At 43.6% G+C, this 16752-nt stretch overlaps 1 protein-coding gene and 1 long non-coding RNA gene across 2 annotated transcripts in view; one reads left to right on the top strand and one right to left on the bottom strand.

Annotated features, from left to right (window-relative positions):
• Window positions 1-16752, top strand: part of LOC101004370 (gamma-crystallin S-like) — a 104733-nt gene that overhangs the window by 78420 nt on the left and 9561 nt on the right. The window contains 2 exon segments of the mRNA XM_031656044.1: window positions 3579-3667; window positions 3911-3962. Coding sequence (XP_031511904.1) covers window positions 3579-3667; window positions 3911-3962 — 141 coding nt within the window.
• The window catches only part of LOC101003089, a 47193-nt gene continuing 40361 nt past the window's right edge, over window positions 9921-16752 (bottom strand). The window contains exon 3 of the long non-coding RNA XR_004178836.1: window positions 9921-10406. This is a non-coding gene — a long non-coding RNA (uncharacterized LOC101003089). The remainder of the gene's footprint in view (window positions 10407-16752) is intronic.

The raw sequence follows: 16752 nt of genomic DNA, 5'->3' as shown, positions 1-16752 counted from the left end.
AGAGTGATTTTTGGGTGATTGCAGAAATTAAGTCCTTCTAGCCAGGCTCTAATAGGTCAGCTTTGCTTTTGATTATACAATTGATCCTCGACCAATGCAAGGGTTGAAAATCTAAGTTGAATCTATGCAGTTGAAAATCTAGGTATACATTTTTAATCCCCAAAATCTTTTTAAAAATTATTTATTTTGATCGGGCGTGGTGGCTCATGCCTGTAATCCCAGCACTTTGGGAGGCCAAGGCGGGTGGATCACAAGGTCAGGAGATCGAGACCTTCCTGGCTAACATGGTGAAACCCCATCTCTACTAAAAATACAAAAAATTAGCCGGGTATGGTGGCAGGCGCCTGTAGTCCCAGATACTCGGGAGGCTGAGGCAGGAGAATGGTGTGAACCCAGGAGGCAGAGCTTGCAGTGAACCAAGATGGTGCCACTGCACTCCAGCCTGGGCGACAGAATGAGACTCTGTCTCGAAAAAAAAAAAAAAAAAGAAAATTATTTATTTTATCTGTATTTTTTAGAGACAGTCTTGCTCTATTGCCCCGGCTGGAGTGCAATAGTGTGATTATAGCTCACTGCAGCCTTAATCTCCTGCGCTCAAGCAATTCTCCTGCCTCAGCCTCCTGATTAGCTGGGACTACAGGCACATGCCTCTGTGCCTGGCTAATTTTTGTATCTTTTGTAGAGATGGGGTCTTGATTTGTTACCCAGGCTGGTCTCAAACTCCTGGGCTCAAGGGATCCTCCTGCCTCAGCCTCCCAAAGTGCTAGGATTACAGGCATGAGCCACTACGCCTGGCCTGACTCCCCAAAATCTTAATGACTGATAGCCTACTGTTGACTAGAAGCCTTACTAATAACATAAACAGTCAATTAGCATATATTTTGGATACTATTCATATTATATATTTGTATTCTTATGATAATGGAAGCTAGAGACAAGAAAATGTTATTAAAGAAATCATAAGGAAAATAAAATATATTTACTATTTATTAAGTGGAAGTAGATCATCATAAAAGTCTTTATCCTCGTTGTCTTCACGTTAAGTAGGCTGAGGGAGAGGAAGATGAGGAGGGGTTTTTCTTGCTGTCTCAGGGTGTCAGAGACAGAATAAAATCCACCCATACATGGACCTGCACATTTCAAACCTGTGTTGTTCCAAGGTCAACAGTACATAGAAAGGGGTCACGTGGAAGAACTCCTACATGCGTGTGCAGTGTTGACAATGAGATTGTCTCATTTTCTAGCCTTGTGCATACCCTTCCCCACCTGGATTACTTGTCATCATGGAATGAAGCTTTTTCATTCTAATGTCCTTCAGGCTCTAGACCCCCGAGGTTGGATAAGCTTCTCTTGTTCTGTAACACAAAGTGTCCTGGGAAAGATGGATAAGCTATGTCCAGTGTTGTTGGCAAACAAACCGTGGGGACCTCACCTTGACGTTGATCCTACATGACCTTTCTGTTCCAGGGGCATTCAGATGATGTTATGGGAGATGTTTTGAAGATCAGTTGCAAAGTCTTAGGGAAAATACCATCCATAAAGAATCCTTTGCTTTATCAACTAACATATCAGTAGATCTGTCTATCTACTTATCCATCCATCCATCTATCTTATCTATCCATCCATCTAATCTATTATCTATCAATCATCTATCTAATCTATCAGTCATCCATCCATCCATCCATCCATCTTATGTATGTATGTATCTATCTAATCTATCAGCTATCTATCTATCCATCCATCCATCTATCTCTATGTATCTATCGGTGTCTATCTTTATCTCACTTGCTAGCTAGCTATTATTCTTTTACATTTCTTCATTTAATCAATCAGGCATTCACTTGGCATGTTCTATGTCCTAGAGGAACTGTGTTCACAGGTTGTGGATTTGAAGAAGGATAGTCTTTAGGAAACATGTTTACATAGAATATAAAAGTATGCTTAATAGTCGGAGAGACCCAGATTCAAATCCCAGCTCTGCTACCTACTTACTGAGTAACCTTGGATAAATTGCTACACTGCACCCCGCCCCCAGGCCTCTGTTTGCTTATATAGAAAGAAAGTTAGTCCCTACTTTGTGAGACTGCTGTAAAGGTTCAATGACATGGTGAATAGAAAGTAATTGATGTAGGCCTGGCGTGGTGGCTCGCCCCTGTAATCCCAGCACTTTGGGAGGATGAGGCGGGTGGATCACCTGAGATCAGGAGTTCAAGACCAGCCTGGCCAACATGGTGAAACCCTGTCTCTACTAAAAATACAAAAAAATAGCTGCGCGTGGTGGCAGGCGCCTATAATCCCAGCTTCTCAGGAGGCTGAGGCAGGAGAATTACTTGAACCTGAGAGGCTGAGGTTGCAGTGAGCTGAGATTATGCCACTGCACTCCAGCCTGGGCAATAAAAGCGAAGCTCCATCTACAAAAAAAAAAAAAAAAAAGAAGGTACTGATGTAGAATCTGGTGCGTAGTATGTTCACGATAAATCTCAGCTTTGCTTGCTTGCTTGCTTGATTGATTGATTTTGTCTATGCTGCACTAAACTTAGTTTGGGGACGAAATATACAAATACAAATCATACATATATAGCCCTTGTTTTTAGGAGTATACTGCCTTTTGGGAACAACAGATGTGTTTGATAATTAGAAGTGTTTGATAATACCCAGGGAGGTATTTATAAGCACTGTGGGTGTCTAGTGTGCTGGGCCTAAATCAGCCTGAAAATTAAGAGGTATTATCTGTGGATTTTCAAGTCCTTTATCCCATTTAACTCCCTAGAGAACCCTGAGAGGTTGGAAATATTTCCCCATGTCAACAGATGTGGCAACAGAAGGCCCAGAAAAATCAAGGCACAGTGGCCAGTGTTCTCTGCTGCACCTGGAAGGTACCAGACCCCCTGAGGCATCCTTGCTAGTGTACTCCTCATGGGTGAGGCCTAAGCCGTGCCCACTGCAGCGTCCAGATACTTCCAGGAAGGTCTGATTATCAGTGAGGCAGTCTCTGTGTGCAACCAGGAATCTCTGAGTCCAAATGACAGAGGAATAGAAATCTAGCAGGACAGGCTTGGCTCCAATCCCACATCTCAGGGCCAGAGAGCAGAAGAGATTCTGAGTGGAGTGAGATGACCCATCTCTGGTCTCTTACTTTGGCCTAGTCCATGGACATGTGTCTGGGGCCCTGGAGGAGCGAGGGCAGCAAAGAAGAATGGGCAATGGGCTCCATGCAGACCTCTGCAACACACTGGAGCCTAAGCCCACTGCTGCAGGACTCATCAACTACAAGGAAGAGGGAGAAGGTGTATGCACCGCCCCCCCAACTCTCCCATGATCTCCATGGAGACCCAAAGATAGAGACTGCAGCACCCAGCAAAGACATGGTACTTGGTAAGGACAGCGGTACCCATCTGTTCCAGAGGGAACATACTAATCGTATTTGTAAACCTGTCTGAGACAGCCCCTGAGATGGGCTTGAATACCCGGCTGTGGAGGAATTATAAGAGCTGAGGTCCTATGGAGCCAAGAGGCAGTCAAGTTGGTATTTATTTATGTATTAATGACTATTAATGGGGCACCTTTTATGCCCACAGACTGCTGAGGCCCGGATTAAGCTGGCACAAGAGTTTGATAAGAGAAGAGGACAACTAACCCTGTACTTTGAAAATCCAATTCATATTTCGTGAGTATGACTATGTCCTAGGCAGTGGGGATATGAAGGAGAATAACATAATCACCATCTATTGGAGACACCAATGAGAAAACCAGAATTGTAGTTCAACGCAATAAAGGCTATGCTAGTAATACTTGTGATAATCCCTGAACCAACTGATATGGCCAGTCATAGGCATGAGATCTCAGCTAGTCCAGTCAGAGTAAATCTCAGAGCTCTGCTGGGAAAAAAAGCTTGTTTTTTTTCTTCTAGGTGTTGGAGTGTGGATATGAGTCATGGAACTCTGGGGCTATGTTGCTGCCAGGTAAGAAGCTGTTCTAGGAAGGACAAAATCAATGGACATAGAAAGGCAGGCTGGAGGAGAATGGAAAGGGAGCTGAGCCTTCCTGATAGAGTAAACCTGTGGATTAAACTATGCCTGAAGCCCACATTCCTGTTTGACTTTTCATTTATATAAGCTGTATTACTCAGGGTTCTCCAAAGAAACAGAAATAAGCAGAAATACATATATTTCTATATAGAGAGATATATAGAAAGAGATTTATTATGAGCGATTGGCTTATGTGACTATGGAGACTGAGATGTCCCATGCTTTGCTGTCTGCAAGCTGGAGGCCCAGGAAAGCTGGTGGTGTAGTTCCAATCCAAAATTGAAGGCCCCAAAACCAGGGGTGCCAATGGTGTAAGTCCCACTTTGAGTCCAAAGGCTTGAGAGCCAGAAAAACTGATGTTCGAGGGCAGAAGAAGACAGATGTCCCAGCTCAAGCAGAGAGAATATTCCCCCTTTCTCTGCCTTTTTGGTCTATTCAGGCCCTCAATGGATTGAGGGTGGATTGCTGAGGGTGGATCTTCTTTACTCAGTTGACTGATTCAAATGCTAATCTCTTCCAGCAACACCCTCACAGACACACCAGAAATAATGTTTTACCAGCTATCTGTGTATCCCTTAGCCCAGTGAAACTGACACATACAATTAACTATCACATAAGCTGATATTCTTTCTTTATTGTTTAAGGCTGTTAGAAATGGGTTTGCCACAACTTGCAATTGACGGCATCTTACAACACAGTAAAGACAGAGTGCAAGATTCAGGTCCTTAAAGGCTATAAAATGCCTTGGGTACTCATTTAACAGATTACAACTCTTTCCTCAAAGTCATGGGGGACTTCTTGAAGCAAAGGGTGAGGTAAATGATCAGGTTCTTATATTTTAAATGTCTTGCTGGCTCCAACGTGGAACGTGGATTGAAGTAGGGCAATAGTGAACAAGAGGGGCAATATTTGACTCGGGAAGTTTAACAATTGCCCAAGTAACGAGTGTAATATGCTATCCTGGATGAAACCATGGGACAGAAAAAGAACATTAGGTAACAACTAAAGAAATCTGAATAAAGTACAGACTGTAGTTAATAACCGTCTTAGTTCATTTTGTGTTGCTATAACACAATACCACAGATTGGGTAATTTATAAAGAAAAGAAATGTATTTGGCTCATGGTTCTGCAGGCTGGAAAGTCCAAGAGCATGGCACCGGTATCCGGCAAGGACCTTTGTGCTGTGTCATCCCATGGCAAAAGATGGAAGAGTAAGCAAGCATGTGAGGAAAAGGAAATCAGGCCGAACTCATCCTTTTATCAGGAGTCCACTCCTGCAATAGCTAACCTACTTCCCCCATGACAGCATTAATCCATTCATGAAGACAAAGTCCTCATGATCAAATCACCTCTTAATTGTCCCACCTCTTAATACCATCACAATGGCAATTAAATTTTGACATGAGTTTTTTGGAGGTGACCTCCAAACCATAGCAGTAATGATGTATCAATATTAGTTCATTCATTGTGAATAATGTGTCATATCATATGAATGTAAGATGTTAACAGTAGGGGAAACTGGGTGTGTGGTTTGTTGGAGCACTCTGCACTACCTTTGCAATTTTTCAGTAAATCTAAGACTATTCTAAAACAAAAAAGGTTATTTTAAATTACCTTTAAAAAGCAGGTAAAAATGTTTTGGTTTCAATGTGTTTATGCTTTCACGTCTATTCCTTTATTGATCTGCAAGTATTTATTGAGTACCTACTCTATGCCAGGCTCTGGGCTGAGTCCCGGGAATGAGCTAATATCTTGCTTAGGCTCAGGAAAACATTAATGATTTTATCTTCTATCTTGTTCACATGACTATGAGGTCCACAAGTCAATGGCCCAGAACTCTGGCTGGAGTCCCTGTCCCAGCCTTGCCAGTGACTGTTAACTATGACTTCACCTCTCTTGGCCTCTATTTCCTCCTATGTCATTTACAAAGACTTGTGCCTGCTTCGCCTACATCAGTCATAAATCATGAGGCTGAAAGGAGCACCAGAACATAAAATCAGGCCATGGCTTGAATGGACTTTAATGTCTATCCAGGCCAACCACTATTTGATGCACAGGGAAACTGAGGCCCAGAGAGGGCAAGTGAATGGTACAAGGTCACACAGATAAAATCAGAAATCAGACCTTCTCATGCTTTCCACTATAGAAGGCTGGAAGGGTCCTGGAAAGTTTAAAAGCTTATGCAGGTACATGCAAAGACAAATTTCTGTTTTTAAGAGTTCCAAAATTGCTAATTCAGATACTTTGGGTTTGTATCTTTGGCAACTTCAGGTAGGTTTTGGCCATCAACTGAAATTTGAATCTAAAAGGCAATGGGTTCTCAGAATATGGGTTCTCAGTTTGCCTACCTCTCTTTCTGCGTACTTTTTTTTTTGAAATGGAGTCTCGCAGTGTTGCCAGGCAGGAGTGCAGTGGCACGATCTCAGCTCATTGCAACCTCTGCCTCCCGGCTTCAAGCGATTCTCCTGCCTCAACCTCCTGAGTAGCTGGGACTATAGGCATGGGCCACCATGCCCAGCTAATTTTTGTATTTTTAGTAGAGACAGGGTTTCACCATGTTGGCCAGGATTGTCTGTATATCCTGACCGCGTGATCCACCCGCCTCAGCCTCCCAAAGTGCTGGGATTACAGGCATGAGCCACTGCGCCCAGCCCTGCATATCTTTTCATTCGTTCACTCATTTATATTTAACTTCATGTTTTGAGCCTAGTTTCGCCCTACTCTGTATGATTTGGCCAACTTGGTAATTTCTTCTTGTCGAGAAAGAGCAATACTGTCAGTAGCATCTCTCCCTCCCTGTCTCACCATGCTCCCATTTCTGGGAATCCTAAGAGTCTTCAATAGTAGGGCTGGGGGAAGAGGGATGACAACAGGTAGCCAAAGGACCGTCATTGCCTGGCTCAAGGATCCCCAAGGCTGGCCTGTGGCCACTTGGCAGCACAGGTTAGTGATTATGTCCAGAGAGCTTAGATGCAAACTCTGTGGCACAAATTCCAGCATTTCCAGGCAACAAAACATCAGGCAAGTTATTCATTCACCCTGTGCTTCTGTTTCCTCATCTGTAAAACAGGGACCACCCTTACCTCATGGTAGCACTGAGAGAATTAAATGAGATAATACATGAAACGTGCTTAGCACAGGTTGTGACATATTGTAAGAGTTTAAAATTACTGGTTCAGATCCCTAAGCTTATCCAATCCACATGTTTCACACTCATGAAAACTGAGGCCCAGAGAGGTGGCAAGACATCCTGGGAGGTAGTGACCTGCTGCCACTGGAGTCCTTGAATATTCACAGATCTTGACAGGCCCTAAGAAGGTCTTTGTGGTGGTTTCACTGGGGTGGAAGGATCCTGCTCTCCAATCCTCACCTTCCCATCCCATTTCTGTTAGTCTTCAATTCTGGCCCCTTAATATTGCATCCATCCCTACTAGATCTGCATCTCTGGTGCCCTCCCGACATTTCCCTTGTTTCTTTCCCACCACACCACAGAGAATAATTAAAGGCCCTTAGCTAGGAGGGATGAAGCTTATGGGGAGGAGGAGGGTGGAGAATCAGAGGCACAAGACTCTTTGACCATTATGCAGTGAGTGGTATAAAAGAGAAAGTGGAATCGACTTCTGCATATAAACCCAAAAGAATTGAAAGCAGGGTCTCAAAGAGGTATTTGTACACCCATATTGATAGCAGCCTTATTCACAATAGCTAAATGGGGAAACAGCCCAAGGGTCCATCCAGTGATGCATGGATAAACAAAATGCCATCTATCCACACAGCGGAATACTCTTCAGCCTTAAAACAGAAGGAAATTATGACACATGCTTCAACATGGATGAACCTTGACAATATTATGCTAAATGAAATCAGCCAGTCACAAAAAGACAAATACTGTGCGATTCTATTTCAATGAAGTGCCCAGAACAGGCAAATTCATAGATAGGAAATAGAATGGTAGTTGCCAAGAGCTATGGGGAAAGGGGAGAAGGGAGTTATTGTTTACTTTGTTCAGAGTTTCAGTTTTGTAAGATGAAGACTTCTGGAGACGGATGGTGGTTATGGTTACACAATAACATGAGTAAACGAATGCCACCGAATGGTACACTGAAAAATGGTTGAGGTGCTACATTTTACATTATGTGGTTTTTTTTTAACAGTTAAAAAGGAAAAAGGAAGGTGGGAGAGCTCTAAAACGAGAAGGTAACAGTTTGATTAACTCTTACCAGTTTGATTAACTGTTACCAGTTTGATTAACTGATTAGTGGCATGAATGTACAACTTCTGTTTTGAACGTGGCTCAGATCTCCTGTGTTCCTATCCCAGCTCTATCACTTTCTTGCTGAGTGACCTTGAGCAAGTTGCTTGACCCCTCTGAGACTCTGTCCTCACACATAAAATACAGATAATAATAGTACCTATGTCACAGGGTCGTTGTGAAAATGAAATGACATCATGCACGAAGAGTGCTTAGCACAGAACCTGGATATTTACTTTTCAGTTAGCAAATATTTATTAAGCTTCTACTATGTGCCAGTAAGTGCCAAAGATGCAACAGTGAACAAAACAGACAAAAGTTTCTGCCCGTATGGAGTTTATATGTCCATGTGCATTAGCCTGCATTTCCCAGAAAGCAGAACATGAGGCAAAAGCTTATGTGTTGCTCTTTTACAAGGAGGGGTGCAGTCCCAGGGAAATATGAGCGAAGGAAAAGAGGAATGAGACGGGGAAGAAAGGAGAGACAACACAAGTATGCAATCCTGTCTGGACATCTCTTGGTATCAGGAGCTACTGGTTGCCTCTCTCATGGGACCATCTTTGGTGGGGCTACATGAATTACTGTGTTTAAAGATCATTAAACTGGGAGCAGGAAGGGGAAGGAACAGATGCATCAACTTCCAGTCTAGATTTGTCAAAGGTTTGCTGCAAAGGGCAATCATTAAAAACTTAAGTTGCTTATGAATGGTTGCTGAGTCAGCTCTGCTGCTCTTAAGTCTCAGCATCAACATGAAGGTGAGCAAGGGCTGCAGAGCTTTCCCTGTGTAGAGGTGGTCGGAGCCCATGCACAGTCGATCACCCCCATGGCAACTGGAATAGAACCAGTAGCCAAGGGTCCCCAAAATAGCAGAGGTCAGAAGTCCACAGTGGTGCCCAAGAGGTGTCAGATACAATATATGTAATGCATGTGCCTGTACCTACCCACATCTAGGTACATATTATAATTAAAACTCAGATGACACCAGCATCTGCAGCTAAGAACACTTTCAGGCAAATACAGCTCTGCTGATCATCCCTAGAAGGACAACCATATTATAGGACCAACAGGTTTGTTTGTCCACTGTGCAGTAACAGACCAATTACACTGAGACAGCAAGGTTTGCAACAGAGAAAGAGATCCATGATCATAGGGCACTGAGTGAGGAGATGGGAGGAGACCCTCAAATCCATCTCCCCAAGGAATTCTGGGCTGGGTTTTTTAAGGGGATCATGGAGCGTGAGGGACTAGAGAATTGGGGCTGTTGATTGAACAGGGAAAGGGAGATGAAATCATCAGAATGTGAAAACTGCATTCTTTGGCAGTCAGATTCTCATGGGGTCCTTCAGACCGACTGGCATTATAGTCTTATTAGTATGCAGGACCTGAAGGACTATCTCAAAAGGAAAACTTAATGTTTTTTAATATTCAGGTTGTTATCTATAGAGCAGTTAAGGGGAGCTATAATCTTGTAACAGAGTCTATGTGATTGTGGGACAATAGGTACCAAAAAATATGAGGAAGCAGGTCAGAGAGCAGGCTGACTTAATGATTAATGCTGAATATGCTGCAAGCTTGGTTTATTTTCATTTATCCTCCTCCCGTTTTTCCTGATTAATTTTATAAAGTTCATAGGGGTGGTTTCAAACACATGAGTAATTACAACCTTTATTATCAGAGTCAGAGCCTGACTATATTGATTGAATGAAGCTTTCCTTTATAAAATGCAAAGTATGTAAACAATTCCAACACAGTAACATATTCACGAGTTTTTAAATTCATGAGTTTTAGAGAAGAGAAAATATTTTACTTAAAACTGGCACATGATGATCTCTGACAATATTATGTAGCCTGAACCTGGAGTTTTGGCTGATGGATTGTCTCAGCCTGTGGCAGATTTTAGCTGGCTTTGGTTCATTTTGTATCACACCCCCACACTCACATGCTCACACACTGTCTCACTTCAGACTGCCATCACAAAATGCCATAGACTGGGCGACTCAAATAACAGAAATTTATTTCTCACAGATCCAGAGGCTGGGAAGTCCAAGGTCAAGGTGCCAGCAGGCTCAGGTCACCAGTGAGGGCTCTCTTCCTGTATTCCAGGTGTCCACCTTGTTACCATGTCCTATGGCAGAGACAGAGTGAGAGACAGATAGGGATTGAGAGAGAGAGTGTGTGTGCACGTTGTCCCAGTCTCTTCATCTCCTTAGAACACCGATCCCATCACGGGAACCTGGTCCTCATGACTTCATCAAAACCTAATTACTTCCCAAAGGTTCCCATTTCCAAAAACATCACATTGGGGGTTACAGCTTTAACATGAACTTTAGGGAGATAGAAACATTCAGTCCATAACACACACCCTGTGATATACCCCCATAAAATAAATACATTGAGTGGCTGTTGGGTTTGTCTTTGGGTGGAAGGGTCTCATCCTCTGAGCTTCCAGATAGGGTTCTTGAATGATCCACACCACATCTGCTTCAGTGTTGTCCAAGGAGCTGGTACAAAAGTACAGACTCTCAGGCCCCACCCTGGACATTTCAAGTTAGGGTCTCTGGGGCTGGGGCCAAGAATCTACATTTTGGACCAATCCTTCTTTCCTCCACTTGCCTGCCCAGAAGATTCTAGCAGCTCCCAAAGCTTGAGGACCACTGCTCTGTGCCTTTGCATCCTCTGGAGATTTTCCAAAACTGGTGTACCTTCTTAAATCAGTTGTCTTTATAATGACTATGACACATAAAGCCATGTGATATAACAAAGGCTGAGCAGGATGCAGAAAGGGCTTTGTGACTACAGCAGGCTTTGGAACATGGATTTAATGAGCTACTACTTTGGTGAGTAGAGAAAGGGGGAATAAAATCCCAGTGGATCAGGATTTTTAAAATTGAATTTCTGTTTCAAAGGATAGGGAGAGAAGGGCATTGCTTCCCTAAAAACTAAAGTCCTTTCTTTTCTTTTTTTTATGGAGTCTCACTCTGTTGCCCAGACTAGAGTGCAGTGGTGTGATCTCAGCTCACTGCAACCTCCACCTCCTGGGTTCAAGAAATTCTCCTGCCTCAGCCTCCTGAGTAGCTGGGATTACAGGAATGTGCCACCACGCCTGGCTAATTTTTGAATTTTTAGTAGAGTCGGGGTTTCACCATATTGGTCAGGCTGGTCTTGAACTCCTGACCTCGTGATCTGCCCACCTTGGCCTCCCAAAGTGCTGGGTTTACAGGCGTGAGCCATCGCGCCTGGCCAAAGCCCTTAATCATATAAATGACTCGTGTCTTCGGGCTTGGTGGCTGCTTTCCGTACCCTGCTACAGATGCTGCTGCCTGTTTGTGAAGCAGGACCGAAACAGCTCTTCTGGAAGGAACTCTTTCATATCTAAATATCAAAACTGTTAATCATTGTTATTAGTAATTCATTATTAATATTTTTAATAGCTCAAGTACCACAATTAACTATTCAGCTATTTAGCCCCCGTTTTCCTTTTCTAAATTTGTTTTTCCAATAGCACTGTTATTTGAATGCCAACTTTAGATTTTAGCCTCCTTTTGACTTAGGTGACTGTGAATCTATAAATTCTTATCAAGGAGCAAATGTGTAGAATCCATAATGCTTAGAGTTTGTTATTGGAACTATAGAAAATGTTACATTTGTGGTGTCAGACTCTATTTAGCGAGTAAGGACAAAGCAGGAGCTAAGGCCAATTACTCATCATCATCATCACCACCACATTTCTGGAATATTTACTATTTACCAGGCACTGAACCAACATTGTATATTCATCATAGGATATGGTTCTCATAGCAGCTCTATGAAGTTTGTGCCCACATTATCCCCATTTTGGCGATAAAAAAGCCAAGCCCCACAAAGGTTAAGTAAATTATTCAAGGTCCACAGCCAGTTTGTGGCAGAAGCAGTTTCCGAAATCAGGCAGTCCAATTCCTAACCATTGTGCTATTCAGCCTAATGAAAGGAGCAAAAGATTCAAGGTAGACAACTGTATATTGTCAAGGGAATGTTCAACAGCAAGGTTGTTTGTTTTTAAATAATGTTGAAATCCATGAACAGCTTTTTGCTAATATTTGGAGCAACTGATAAAATACATCAAAGTGTAAGTGTGGACACGTCTATGTATCCTGGGGAAGTAGCAGAGTGGCCTAACTTTGTGTTGGAGAATCAAAGGCCGGAATGAAATGTACTTTTTACATCCTAAAGGAAAATTCCCATTCCAGAAGACATTAACAGCTTTTTTAGCAGCACCCATTCATCTGCTCCCCAAAGGCATGGGGTCATGTGATTTTGAGAGTATTGACACTACTCCCAATGCACGGCAGTCATATGTAATAATTTAGGGGACAGTGGCTCCATTCACAATTCCAAAAGTAAACGCCTCTCCAATTGACTAAAATCAATCAGAAAATCCTACTCTAGCACAGGATTGTTTCAGAGATGGGCACACATCTCATCCTAAGCCAATCAGAGCATGGCACTTCCCTCAGCCATAGTGATTGATTTAGAGATGGGCACACATCTCATCCTAAGCTCATCAGAGTGTGTCCAGAATTGGTGGGTTCTTGGTCTCAGTTACTTCAAGAATGAAGCCCTAGATCCTCGTGGTGAGTGTTACAGTTCTTAAAGATGGTATGTCCAGAGTTTGTTCCTTCAGACATTCAGATTGTCTGGAGCTTCTTCCTTCTGGAGGGTTTGTGGTCTTACTGACAGTAGTGAAGCTCCACACCTTCACGGTGAGCGTTACAGCTCTTAAAAGCAGAGTGTCTGAAGTTGTTCGTTCTTCCCGGTGGGTTCCTGGTCTCGCTGGCTCCAGGAGTGAAACTGCAGACTGTCACGGTGAGTGTTACAGTTCATAAAAGCAGCATGGACACAAACAGTAAGCAGCAGCAAGATTTATTGCAAAGAGCAAAAGAACAAAGCTTCCACAACGTGGAAGACGAAATGAGCAGGCTGCCCCTGCTAGCTCCAGTGGCGTGCTTTTATTCCTTTATCTGACCCCACCCACATTCTGCTGATTGGTCCATTTTACAGAGAGCTGATTGGTCTATTTTACAGAGAGCTGATTGGTCCGTTTTGACAGAGTGCTGATTGGCATGTTTATAATCCTTGAGTTAGACACAGAGTGCTAGACAGAAAAGTTCTCCAAGTACCCACTAGGTTGGCTAGATACAGAGTATCAATTGGTGTATTTACAAACCTTGAGCTAGACACAGAGTACTGATTGGTGTATTTACAAACCCCTGAGCTAGACACAGAGTACTGATTGGTGCATTTACAATCCCTTAGCTAGACATAAAAGTTCCCCAAGTCCCCACCAGACTCAGGAGCCCAGTTGGCCTCACCCAGTGGATCCCGCACGGGGGCTGCAGGCAGAGCTGTCCGCCCGTCCCAAGCCGCGCCTGTATTCCTCAGCCCTTGGGCAGTGGATAGGATGGGGTGCCACGGAGCAGAGGGTGGCGCCCGTCGGGGAGGCTTGGGCTGCAAGGGAGCCCCATGGCGGAGGCAGGGGCTTGGACATGGCGGGCTGCAGGTCCTGAGCCCTGCCTTGCGGTGAGGCAGCTGAGGCCCGGTGAGAATTTGAGCACAGCACTGGTAGTGCTGGGGGACCTGGCGCAACCTCTGCAGCTGCTGGCCCGGGTGCTAAGCCCCTCACTGCCCTGGGTCAGCGGCGCTGGCTGGCCGCTCTGAGTGTGGGGCCCGCTGAGCCCGCGACCCCTCTAGAACTTGGGCTGGCCTGTGAGCGCGGCGCGAAGCCCGGGTTCCTGCCTGCACCTCTCCCTCCACACCTCCCGGCAAGGGGAGGGAGCCAGCTCTGCCCAGGCCAGCCCAGAGAGGGGCTCCTACAGTGCAGTGGCAGGCTGAAGGGCTCCTCAAGTGCCGCCAGAGTGGATGCCAGAGTGGATGGCGAGGCGGAGGAGGCACCGAGAGTGAGGGCTGCTAGCGCATTGTCACCTCTCAGGAGCATGGCACTTCCCTCGGCCATGGTGATTGATTCAGAGATGGACATGTGACCCGTTTGCACAGTTAGAGTGAAACCTAGGATTTTGTTTGGTAGTTGAGATAAAGACACTTTTCTTCAGGAAGATGTGGGGTATGGAACTGTTCCAGACATTCTGTCACCATGACAAAAGTGAGTGTGAAAAGTAAACCATCACGTTCAGGAAGGCAAAATCAAGAGAACTGCAGAGCAATGGAGTCAGCACCCTGATCAAGCCATTCCTGAAACTAGTATTGACCCATTTTTATTTACATGAATCAATAAGTTTCTTTCACTGTTCACATTATTTTAAGCTGGGGTTCTGTTTCGTTCAACTGAAAGCATTCCAGTTGGTACATCAAGCATTATGCTTGCCGTTTAAATACAAGTGGGTTCTAGTGGGGAGATCTGCTGTGTTGTAAGAGCACCTTAAAATGGACACAGCACTTGGGACCAATCTTTAAAAACAAAGTCTAGCTACCCTCTATGTTAATGAGAAATGGGTGTTTTACATCGTTATGGAAACACTGGGGAGAGAATTTACATGACAGATGAAAAAGCAAAACTTAATAAGATTCCTCATCACCCATCCCCATAGGACTTCTGTGGTGACACCTGTTCCACTTTTCCTTTTCCTTTTCTCCCTGAAGCTTCTAACGTCTCCTTAGTAACTGCATTCTCATGCTCCGTTAATGTTCTGCGTGCTGCAACACACAAACAAAACAACAGCAAGGATGGGGGGGGGGGGGAAGTCATCCTCTGTCCCTCTAGCCTGTTCCCAATCCCAACCCAAGGCACTTCCCAGAGAGTAATTCAGCTGCTGAGTAATATTTCCATATGGTTATCTACTGTGTTCTAGAAATACACAAGGAATGCTCTTGGGCTCTTGTGCGATCTCATCTTTGCAGCCACTCCCACAAGAAAGAGGACAAATCATTACCTCATTAAGTGAAACTTGAACTTTACCCAGCTCCAACTCCCTCCCTTGGGGAATTTGGAAGAGAGAAATCACAGAGCTGATTGAATGTGATAGACTTACTTTCTGAGTGATGTTAAGAATAACACATCTTTCTATAACCATCTAAAACTATCTTGGGATTCAAATCCTTTCAAGTCAGACAACCTCTTCCAGTTCAAACATTGCCCATGCTTAGCCATTAAATTATTCAGGAATAAAGAAGGCTCTATGGTTTCTCACTGCGTGCCAGGAATTGTGCTGGGTGCTAAGAGCCCAAAGCTGAGTAAGACACAGGCATTCACATCCTTTAGTAAGAAGTGGGTATGTAGTTTTCTTTTCTTGCGATGTTTTTATCTGGCTTTGGTATCAGAGTAATGCTGACCTCATACAATGAGTTAGGAAGTGTTTCCTCCTCTTCCATTTTTTTTTTTTTTCTTTTCTTAACTAGAGTTTGGGAAGAATTGGTGTTCATTCTTCTTTAAATATTTAGTAGAATTTACCAGTCATCTAGTCCTGGGATTTCCTTTTAGAGAGCTTTTTGATTATGCTTTAATCTCTTTAATCTCTTACATTGTTATAAGCCTATTCAGATTGTCTATTTCTTTTTGAGTCAGTTTGGTAGTTCGTGTGTTTCTAGGAATTTGTCCATTTCATATAGATGAATTTATTGGTATATAACACTTCTAAGAAGTGGATATACAAACCCATCTCTGCTGTAGAAGATAAATACTAAAACAAAGCCTGACAACAATGTAACAAACCTGGAGAAGGGAAGGCTTAGTTGCCTTTGGAGTTGGGGAAATGAAATAGATTCACAGGAGGGGTGATGGAAACGCATTGGGTGCCATAGAATGAGTAGAAGTTGGTTAGGTGAAGATGTAGGGGTAGGGCATTGCATGTAAGGAAACGATATGAGTCAAGGCAGAGAGGAATAAAAATTTCTAGCATGCCCTAATCAGGACCATGACGTGGGAAGAGCATAAAAGAGTTTCTAGAAAAAAAAAAAAAAAAGAGAGAGACAGAGAGAGAGAGAGAAAAAAAAGAGAGGGTAAGATTATGAGACTATGAAAGGTGTTTATACCATGCTAAGGATTTTGTATTTTGTTCCTTGATTGATGGGAGGCCATTGACAATTTTTTTTATTTCTAATATTTATTTATTTATTTATTTATTTATTTATTTATTTATTTTTGAGATGGAGTCTTGCTCTGTCGCCAGGCTGGAGTGCGGTGGCATGATCTCGGCTCACTGCAACCTCTGCCTCCTGGGTTCAAGTGATTCTCCTGCCTCAGCCTCCCGAGTAGCTGGGAGTAGTACAGACATTGAGCCACCACACCCAGCTAATTTTTGTATTTTTATTAGAGACAGGGTTTCATCATGTTGGCCAGGATGGTCTCAATCTCTTGACCTCATGATCCCCCTGCCTCAGCCTCCCAAAGTGCTGGGATTACAGGCGTGAGCCACCATGCCTGGGCCCCCACTGACAATTTTTAAACAGGACTTTAAGACTATCAGGCTTGTGATTTTTCT

The sequence above is a fragment of the Papio anubis genome, chromosome 16 (genome assembly GCF_008728515.1).
Source record: "Papio anubis isolate 15944 chromosome 16, Panubis1.0, whole genome shotgun sequence".
In the NCBI taxonomy this organism is placed as follows: Eukaryota; Metazoa; Chordata; class Mammalia; order Primates; family Cercopithecidae; genus Papio; species Papio anubis.
Note: the sequence above shows the minus strand (reverse complement) of the source record. Positions and strands in the feature narration are given on the sequence as shown.